Here is a 10,025-nt window from a genome sequence, read left to right on the forward strand (position 1 = left end):
GACAGCCCGGACCGGGCCTGGCAGAGCCCCGCAGGTGCCGGCCGCGGGAGGGTGGGCGCTCCGCTGGCAGCGGGGCTCGAACCCGCGACCCCCGAGCACCCACGAGGCGCGTCTCCCTGCGCGGCGGGCGGGGAGCGCCTGGCGCCATCCCGCCGCGCCTCCAGGGGCCGCTGTGGCGGGAGCGCTCGGCCGGCGGCCCGGGAGCCCTGAGTCACGCTCTCCGCGATTGGGCGGCGCTTTCCCGCGGGCCAATGGGAGGCGCCGTCTCAGCCGGCCGCCCGCCCGCCTCCGGCGCCATCTTGCCGCGGCGAGCCGAGCGGGCCCGGCCATGCCGCACTTCCAGGCCTGGGAGGAGTTCACCCGCGCCGCCGAGAAGCTCTACCTCGCCGACCCTATGAAGGTGGGACAGCCCGGGCCGGGAGGGCAGGATGTGCGGCCCCGGAGGGGGAGCGGCGCTCTGGAGGCGGCTCCATTTGCGCGGAGCTCGGCGGGCGGTGTCGGGCTGGGGGTGGGTTCGCTGGGGACTGCACGGGGGAGGCAGGAATCACAGAATCGATTAGGTTGGAAAAGACCTCCGCGATCGTCGAGTCCCACCTATGACCGAACGCAGCCATGTTAAGTAGACCATAGATAGCACTAAGTGCCACGTCTAGATATTTTTTGAACGCTTCCGGGGATGGTGACTCCACCATCTCTCTGGGCAGCCCTTTCCAATGTCTAATCACGCTTTCTGTGAAGAAATTCCTCCTAACGTCCGACCTAAACCTCTCCTGGCACAGCTTAAGGCTGTGTGCAGGTTGCCTGGGAGAAAAGGCCGACCCCCACCTGGCTACTCCCTCCTTTCAGGGAATTGCAGAGAGCGATAAAGTCATTCCTGAGCCTCCTCTTCTGCAGGCTAAACACCCCCAGCTCCCTCAGCCGCTCCTCGTAGGACTCGTGCTCCAGCCCCTTCCCCAGCTCCACTGCCCTTCTCTGGACTCTTCAGCACCTCCATGCCCTTCTTGGAGTGAGGGGCCCAGAACTGGACGCAGCACTCGAGCTGTGGCCTCACCAGTGCCGAGTACAGGGGATAAAGCAGCCCCGAGGAAGAGGGTTACTCGTTGGTGTTGCACCTGACCATCCTTTTCTGTGAAACAGGAGGAAGCTCTCATTTATAACCCCAACAGCATCCCTACAGAGCAGTGTTTCAGGTGGTGTTATTGGCAGCTGGGATGAACCTCAAGAACCGAACTTCAGAGACAATTGAGTTCATTCACAGTGTACCTGTGTGTTAAAAACCGAGGTTGAGAGCTCTGCTGAAGTATCAGGAATTGGTTTATTTTATTAGTTTATAGCACTTAAGACAGTGTCATTTGAATTTGTCATTTCATTGGCTCTTATGTTGCATTGTTGCCTGCAGTGATGTTTCAGACTGGAAAGTGTTTGCATCCTAAAGAATAATTCATTAAGGACTTAACTTCTCAGTTTATGACTGTTTCTTGTTTCTGATGACTTTTTTGGGAGTGTGGTTTATGCAAATATTAAAAGTAACCTCAGACTTCAGAAAAAGCATTGTAGTTCATCTAAAAAGCAGCACAAACATGTGATGTGGAACTCAGACCTGAGAAAACTTCAGTAAAAAAGGCCTAGTTTTCTTTGCCAAAAATAGGGAAACTGGCGAAACCTTTGGAAGATTAAATTAATATCTGATTATTTAAAGCAGATTAACGTCTGCCTTTTAATTAGCACAGAGATTCCATATGCGATTGCTGCTGATAATAAAATTGCCCAGTTCTGCCTTCTTAGGCTCTGTGACTTTCAGTTAAGTGAAAGCAGAGGGATGTCACTGCAGCCAGGCGTTGCTCTTCCCCTTTCCTTAAGGGGTCTCCAAAGGCAGTCTCTCCCCATCCCTGGCAGTAAACTTGTCTAGTTACAGAGGGGTTTATGTAGGCCCCGTTGTCGTAAGACAAATACCGTCCTGTTAATTTGGCAGAGAATTAGCCTCAGGAGCTTTTTGTATTTGGGCTTGCTGGGAAACTGAAGGAAGAACAAGAGCTGTGGGAGATGGGTGTGTGTTCTCCAGCCAGGTAGTGAGTGGTCCTGCCTTTTGCAAGAGCAGGTTATTGATGTGTTGAGCCTGTAGCTGCTGCCTGTGGCAGCCTCTCTTGTGCTTTTGGGGCTGCTCAGTCGGGAGATGCGCTGTTGTTACACTGCTGCTGTGGTCAGAAGGTGGCAGTTTGTTAAAAAGGGTCAATCTGTGATGAGATCCGTTCTGGAGCAGGAATTTCAAAATGTATTTGTAGTGAAGGTGGTTGTTGACCATTAGCACAAATCACTGTACAATAAAAACCTGTTTACAGTGGGAGTTCAGAATGTTCTCAAAGGCCACCTTGCCTTGTTTCTAGTTACTGATGTTAGCTGAGGCTGCAAACAGATACAGACCCTCTGTGGCTGGTTCTGTGCTCAGGAGGAACCATTTAGTGCTCAGTCACTAAGGATGTGGTTTTTTATCAGCATGGATTTGAGAACTTTGGTGATTTGAGGGTCCAGAGCAGCTGGATAGGTTAGAGCTGCGGGCAGGTGACTGCAGGAGTAACTGTGATGACAGTTCAGGTACCATAGGAGAAAAAGTGGTGGTGTTGAGCTTACCCCATTTAGTTGATCCCTTTCAAGTCTTCATGTACAGCTACTTTTTTTTGAAGTGTTTCAAGCCTACAAACACAGGCTTCCAGTTGGTTTTTCTGGAGTGATACACAGCGAGGGGGTGTCTTGTCTCGACATGAGTCTCATAGTTTATCCTGCCTGTCACCAAGGTCTCTGCAACTGTTGTTGCTGTATTTGCAGTGTTTTTGAACATCCCCAGTGTTAACTTTGGTGTTGCTGCTATGAAACCAGTTTAAAGTGTTAGGCAGGGAAATGTAGTGGGCCAACTTCCACACCACCTTGGCTATGGGATTACAACTTCCATACCACCAGAGCTGAGGAGCACCACAGAGGTGCTGAAAACATGGAGCAGTACATAATTATAATTAAAGGTAGTCTGAATGTGGGCAGGTTTCCTTCAATATATCCTGAGAATTGTTAGCTGTGAGTGCTAATTCCTAAAGTGTTTGTCATTTCAGGTGCGTGTCGTTCTCAAATACCGACATTGTGATGGGAACCTCTGTATCAAAGTAACAGATGACGTGGCTGTAAGTACAGAACACATTCCTCTTTCAGAGCTTGTTGGACCTCTCACAGACTTGTGTTTTGCTGTCAGTTAGCTTGGGAGCTCTTGGACACTGCCTTGAGAGTGCCTGACAGTTTTTAGAAAGCCTGTGCTCAGCCTTCCCTCGTTGCTGCGTCTGTGATTGACGCTGACCTGTTCAGGAGCGTTTTCAAACAGGTGTTTACTGCTGTGAGTGTGGTCCTTTTTATTTGCTCAGAGTGATGAAAACTTATAGCCATAGGTTAAGTTCCTTCTTTGTGATTACGAGACTGAATGACAGTGATGTTACAGCCAAGGAGTTGTTTTTCTGCAGTCCAGGGTGAGCCACAATATTCTACCCTACTCTTGTCTTCAGACTTGGAAAAGAGCCAAATTTCTTCTTTCCAAGAAAAGTAGTCTGGCATTGGAATTTCAAGTGCCTGGAAGGGATGTGAAACTCCAGTAGAGGCCCTTCTTGATAGGGTAATAGGGCTTAACATGGGTGAGATGGTGAGTGTGGGGCACTGATAACAGGGGCAATTTAAGGGTAATTTTGTTGAAATCTCCCACAGGGGAAGTTGGAGCCAGGTGATTCACAAATGTGAACTCTTCTAGGGTGTAGGCTGCCTTACCTGCTTTCAGTCACAGAAAGATGTTACACCAGGTGGGGGAAAATGGGGATTGGTTTCAGGTTTTTGGTTGGGTTGTTCTGTTGGTTCAGTTTTTTGTTTGTTTGTTTGTTTGTTTGTTTGTTTATCTTAATCAGATGCTGTGTTCCTTATTTAGGGCTGCCTTAGAAAAACAGGCTTTGCTTGGGGTAGGGGATCCTTTTCAGTGGGAAATATTGAATTTTATGTCCCAGGCAGTGTAACATTAAGGACTGTGAAAGGCAAAATAAACTTGCTTTCAGAATACAGAGAATAGGAAAGTAACTTCAGGTAAAATCTTGTTCTATGTTTAGGCAACTCAAAGAGGAGTGTCTTTAAAGGCAGCTTTAAAACCTAAGTTTTAACAGGTTTTTTTGAGCTAGAAGAAACTAGAATAAATTATGAGCTTCCCTGTTTTCAAAATGGGAGGCATGAGCATTAAGGAGAAGCTGAAAAGTAAACACAGATATGTGTGTGCTTTGAAACAGGGTAGATGTGTTGGTGCTGCCTCCTGGTAACAAATGAGCATCTCAGTGCTCTCCTTGTTTTGTGTGTTCCAAGCACAAATGCATAGCAGCTATAAACACGATAAAACCAGCTGAAGTGAAATCTGATATTAGGAACTTTATCTTGCAGTGTTTGCTGTACAGAACAGACCAGGCACAGGACGTGAAGAAGATTGAGAAATTCCACAGTCAGCTCATGCGACTCATGGTGGCGAAGGAATCCCGCAGTGCTGCCATGGAAACAGACTGAAGTGCTGCAAATAAAATGAGTGCTCCGGTCATATTTCATTGGAAGAAAATCTCTTGGATTTCAATGAAAAACTGGGGCAGGAGATGCTTTTATGTACTGAAGTGGACTGATGACAAGTCAAGCATTTTCACTCCTCAGACTCCACTTTGGAAATCTAGGAAAATAAGTGCTTTCAATTGAAAGCTTATATTTATTTTTGGGTATCAAGCAACTATTCTTACACATTAAGTATGCTAAGAAGACAAGTAAATATTTTAAATCTACAGTATGTTAGTCTGAATTTGATCGGCCACAAGCATACTTCTGGAAAGTTACTGTAAAATTTCATATAGATTTCATTGTGTTCATACCTTATGCTGGTGTATTCTTAAAATGAGAAGGTTTATTAACCTAATACTGTAGCATGGTGACTGGGTCTAATAAATATTTACATACATTCTATAAATCTGTTGGGTTTAGAATAACAGATGTTTTCTGGAAATGTTGAAATTGCCAATTTGTATTACCACTGTCACTAGCAACATTCTAGCTTTGGTATTGCTCTTGGTCATAAGCCGTGCAACATTATCCATGATGCAGTTTGTAGAACTCTTATATTGCCTAAGTAATTAAACTGTATTTTAAAAGTTAAAATAGAACTTCACTTGAATATTGCTAGAGATCTGTGAGAAACTGGGAGAGTTTTTTTCTGCCTGTGCAAATACTGTTACTAAAAAATAGTCAGTGGCTTTTTTACATACTTGAGCTATTTTGTACTAGCAGGGGTTCCTTTTCCCATCCTTGCTTCAGGCAGAATTGAAGTATATCAGCAAGACAAATTCTGGAAGCTCTTGCCTATTATATTAATAGAAAATATCCAACCAAACACTATCCATATTCCTTATTCTAGCAGCTTGTTAACTGCATTTTCAAAAGTTACAGGTGGCAGGTGGATATCAGCCAGATGAATAAATGGATGAAAACAGCTTAATAAATACTTAAATACCACTGTCAGAAATAGACCGATGCTCCTGTAGCTTGGACTTGTTTCTCACAGTAACCTCTGGTAGGCTGATGGAAGCCTTAATTGTCTCTTGCAAAAAAGCCTTTTGTTTGAAAACCCAGTAGCTAAAATTGATACTTACTTTGACTGGGTCTTGCATACTTAAAAACAGATGAACATTTTCGTGTAATTAGGCTATTGGTATAACTAGGTGCTTTCAGAACTAATTTTTTGGGTTAAACCAAGCCATGAAAGTAAAGCAGACCCATACTTGTAGTGGTATTTGTATATTACAAAACATCTACTTAAGTAGCTACCTGCTGTCACTTACATAAAAATAATTGAGCTACTGGGAAGCAGTGGACTTTCCACATTTGCCAAAAGCTTGGAAATAAACCACCAGGCTTAAATATTGCATTAGAGTACCCTTTCAGCTGAACACAGAATGTTGCACGTTGTTGGAAAATACTGCAGTGCTAAATTCGCAGTGACTGCTCAAAATTCTGGTCTGCAGGAATGACTGGTATGTGTGTAACATTTTTGTATTGGCTTTTGAAATATAAATAAAGCCAGAGAGAAGGCTGGACTCGGTTAATTGTTAAACTTTCATGAAATACTGTAATACTGAAATTTTTCTTTGGTGCTCCCAATAACTTTCCTAATACTTGCAATATAGTAGTAGAGAGACTGGGTGTACCAAGTGGCCAAAAGGCTCCAGCTGCATACTCCAGGAGGTTTTAGAGAAGGGGCAATTACAGTACTGTATATTAGAGCAGCAGCTGTCAAGCAAAACAGGCAAGGAAACACATTTTTAGTTTTCTAAATTCAGAAGTTATTTCCCTAAAACCATGGGGAAATACTATTGCTACTTTTGTAAGTGTATGTGTTGTTAAGCTTGTTCTCCATATAATCAGAAAAAAGCTAGGGTGGTTCTGTGCAGGCAGAATGCAAAAGAAGATACTACAAAGCTGCTGCTTAAAAAAACCAAATGTTTTGGAAACTTCTTTAGGAAAACATAGGTGCTTCGTAGCTTCATCCCAGAATTTTCAGCCATTTCCATACTGTGTTTGTGGGGCAGTAGAGAAGCTCTGAATTCCGAGCTCTCTTCCTTTCATGCCTATACCCTTGCTGAGAGTGCTTCTATATACACTGGTCACTTCCCTAATAAACATTTGTTGAGTTAGTCCATCATGCTGCCAGCTACGTGAATGTGTTTTCTGGTTTGTGATTAAAAAAATCTGTTGTGGCTGCTGCAGCAGAGGGGTGCTCACTGTACATGAATCTCTGCATTGGGCAGCTCAGCTTGCCAGAGACTCCTGCTCTCCAGCCAGGAGCTGGTGCTAGGAATTACAGGCTGCAGCCAGGCAGGGCAGGAGCACATGGGCAGCCTGTGCTGTGACAGAATGGTGACCTTTGCAGAGGTGGAATGGTTAAAAAAAAGAGGATGCTTTCCCCTGCTACAGCTAATTTTTTTGCTACCTGTTAGTTATCTTCAGTAATTGTTCTGTTTTGTGAGATTAGTTTAATAAAAAGATACAGGCCTTGTTATTGTTCCAAGAAATTGGGTTAGTTTACCCATGGAATTTATTCCATTTTTCTGGTGTTCTCACCTCCTGGATTCCCTGAGTGTCTTGATTTCAATTCTTTCTTTGTGCAAGGCATTTAGACTGCCTTTGTGCCTGAGCTCTCTCTTATGTGCAGCTTCACTGCTTCTGTTTCCAATTTTAGGGGTTTGAACCCTGAGCTGCTCCATATTTAATCCATTGTGGCAGTGGATTCTGGAGTGCAGGAAGATTTTACAGTTATGTGTAGAAGTGAGAAGTTTGGTCCCAGGTCTTTGTTTTAGAGAGCCTTATGAAAGAGGCCTTCCCATTAAAGTCCTGACCTAACTTCTGGGAGTGACAGGTTTAATCTGGAAAACTGGATGCTTTGGTGCCGGAGTCTGTCAAAGTGGGAAATGGAACTGAAGCCAAGCAGGTGCTTTTAAAAATGTTTTAACTTGTCAAAATAATTATGTTTTATCTCCATAAGTTTCTTCCTGCAGTATAAAAGTGGGTAATACTCAACATTTTGCTGTAACAAATGTGAAGAAACCCTGCTTTCTGCCAGATGTGGTCAGTAGGACTGGGATGATCACTTGTTACTGTAAGCTGATCTTAAAGGATTAAGTCATTTTAGGTGTTCATCCTGCTATAGGCAGGTTGAATCCCCTCACTTTGATCCCCCAGAAGAAGGATGGGTGTTACCTTACCCACCTGTGCTTTTTCACTTCTGGCTTGGGGCAGGACAAACCTCTCACAGGAAATAAGGAAATAACTGTAACCACCTTTTAAGTTAAGTTTGGATCTGAAGTGGAAGTATATAGAAAATAGGTGGGGGTTTTTTTCTGTAAACTTAGCCAGGGTGCAGATTACACACAAGAACAGATCCTTCATGATTCTGTGAGCATTAGTGGATGTCCTTGGGGAGTAGGAGCTTAGCTGCAAACTGGTATTCTTTGTACAGTGCTGTGTGCTGGGGGACCTCCCAATTGACTGAAACAAAACTGTTTTGATCAAACAAATCTAAGGAGTCCTTTTGTTAGATAACTGTCTTAAAGGATCTTCACTTTCTTTTTTTTTTTTTTTTGAGAGGAAACTAGTCTATGAAGAGCTGAAACTAACTCCTTGCTTAGGTTAATAGTGATCTGCTTTTCAAGACATGGGGGTGTCTATTCTGAAATGCTGATACTACTTTAAAGATAGATGCTGTGTGACTCAGCACAACTTTTGTTTATAAAGATATTATCTGTTATAAGAGCTTTGAGAGTTCAAGGATTGGTATTTAAATACAAGCAAGGGTTGAGTTGTCTTTGTTGCTGGGGCTGACATAAAAACATGCCTTTCATCTCATTACTTTCACATAAGTAGATCTTTAGTGTAAGTAGACTCTTCAGACTGGCTTTCAGATAAACCTCCCCACCCTGATGCTGGGCTGAAGTGTTTGAGTCACTTCAGACTGGAGACAGATGTGGGCTTTTTAGTCTGTAGAAATGTTATTTCTGAGATGAGAATGATGCCGCAGTACTTTAGCAGCAATTAGTTACTCAGCAGAATGCAAAGCATGGTAGTTTGTCAACCCCTGCTTAGTATGCAAGCCTGTGTGTGTGCCCTGTGACTGCTCCACGTGAATAAATGCTCCTGGGAGAATGTGAGCTTGAACTGGACCATGTAAAACTGGAGTCTGTGGGAACCGAGCAAACAAAAACATGGTCGTGGCATGATAGCAGAGTTAACTGCCTTCATGCAAGTCCAGGCCCATGTTGTTGAACATAATCTTTGTTTCTGGTGAAGGTAAGTCCTTCTACTGTGCCAAAGTTAGCTGTAGGGGTGTGGTCTTGGAGCCCTGTGATGGGAATGCAATTACTTTCTGCCATTCTAAAAGAGTCTTAAGTGCTGAGTGCCATCTCTGAGTGCTCTTATGTGAAAATGCCTGGTCTCTTAGCAGGAGACAGTGTGCTCGACCCCTTATGTCTCCTCAAACAGACAGTTCCTGGGTGTTGTGAATATTGGGATTATAAAACTAAGAGTATAGAGTTTCCCTTAAACTGTAATGCTGGTTTTTATGAAAGTGTTTTCCGTTTAATCAAGACCAGCTCTGAGGATATTTTGCTTTATTTAGCAAGTGTTGATTTTGTGCTGACGTTCTTTAGTCACCTTTTTGGTGACAATTCTTAGTAACTTTTTTAGAACTTAAAACATCTGTCATGCCGGGAGGTCTGGGATAGATTGATTTTTTTTTTTTTTTTTAAGTTTCCTTTGAAGTTCGTGCTTGTTGGGTTCTTTTCTTGTCTAGAAGAAGTGGTACCCGTCCATGAAAGGACTGGTCTGCATTGTCCTGCTTCTCCTGAGAACCTTCCTGAGTTACAGGCGTGTGTTTACAGCAAGATTCCAAAGACTGGCTCCTTGGAGAGCGGGTTGAGTTTTCTGGACACCTCCTGAATGGCTGTGCTGGCTGGTAATGAGCAAATGAGAGTTCGGGTAGCTGAAATATGCATTTTAACTGGGTTGCTCATGCATGTAAATACAGCCACCTCTACTGCAGCTCTGCTATCATTGTGTGGCTGCGAGATGAAAGGGTCGCCTCGGGGCGCTGACAAATGAGGTCTGGCAAACTGTGTGTGGCTCAAAATGTTACTTTCCAAAGGCATCTGCTCCGGTAAGGAGTCAGCAAGGCAGGGGGATGAACTAATGCCTCAGACACGTCCGTGTGAAATTCAGTGTCTCACTTTAAATTGCCTTAAAAGATAGCTTTTAAATTTGGGGGCAGGAGGGAAACTGACCTTTCAGTGACTGACAGTTCGGGGGTGGTTTTTTTTTAAGCACATTTTCTGCGGCAGTGCTCCCATATAGCTGAGGTCAGGGACCAAAGGAGTAAACAAATTTCATCAGGGATTGTTGATTTGTGCCCAGAGGTGAACCTTCTGTGCTTGGTC

The 10,025-nt window shown here is 44.1% G+C and overlaps 1 protein-coding gene across 1 annotated transcript; it reads left to right on the forward strand.

The window, feature by feature from the left end:
- The first annotated feature begins 270 nt into the window (after positions 1–270).
- SRP9 (signal recognition particle 9) lies at positions 271–6,165 on the forward strand. Its single transcript, XM_069009270.1, has 3 exons — positions 271–400; positions 3,102–3,170; positions 4,450–6,165. The coding sequence occupies exons 1-3, from the start codon at positions 329–331 to the stop codon at positions 4,567–4,569; spliced, it is 261 nt and encodes an 86-aa protein (XP_068865371.1). The 5' UTR covers positions 271–328; the 3' UTR covers positions 4,570–6,165.
- The last annotated feature ends 3,860 nt before the right edge of the window (positions 6,166–10,025 follow it).

Source organism: Aphelocoma coerulescens, chromosome 3, assembly GCF_041296385.1.
Source record: "Aphelocoma coerulescens isolate FSJ_1873_10779 chromosome 3, UR_Acoe_1.0, whole genome shotgun sequence".
In the NCBI taxonomy this organism is placed as follows: domain Eukaryota; kingdom Metazoa; phylum Chordata; class Aves; order Passeriformes; family Corvidae; genus Aphelocoma; species Aphelocoma coerulescens.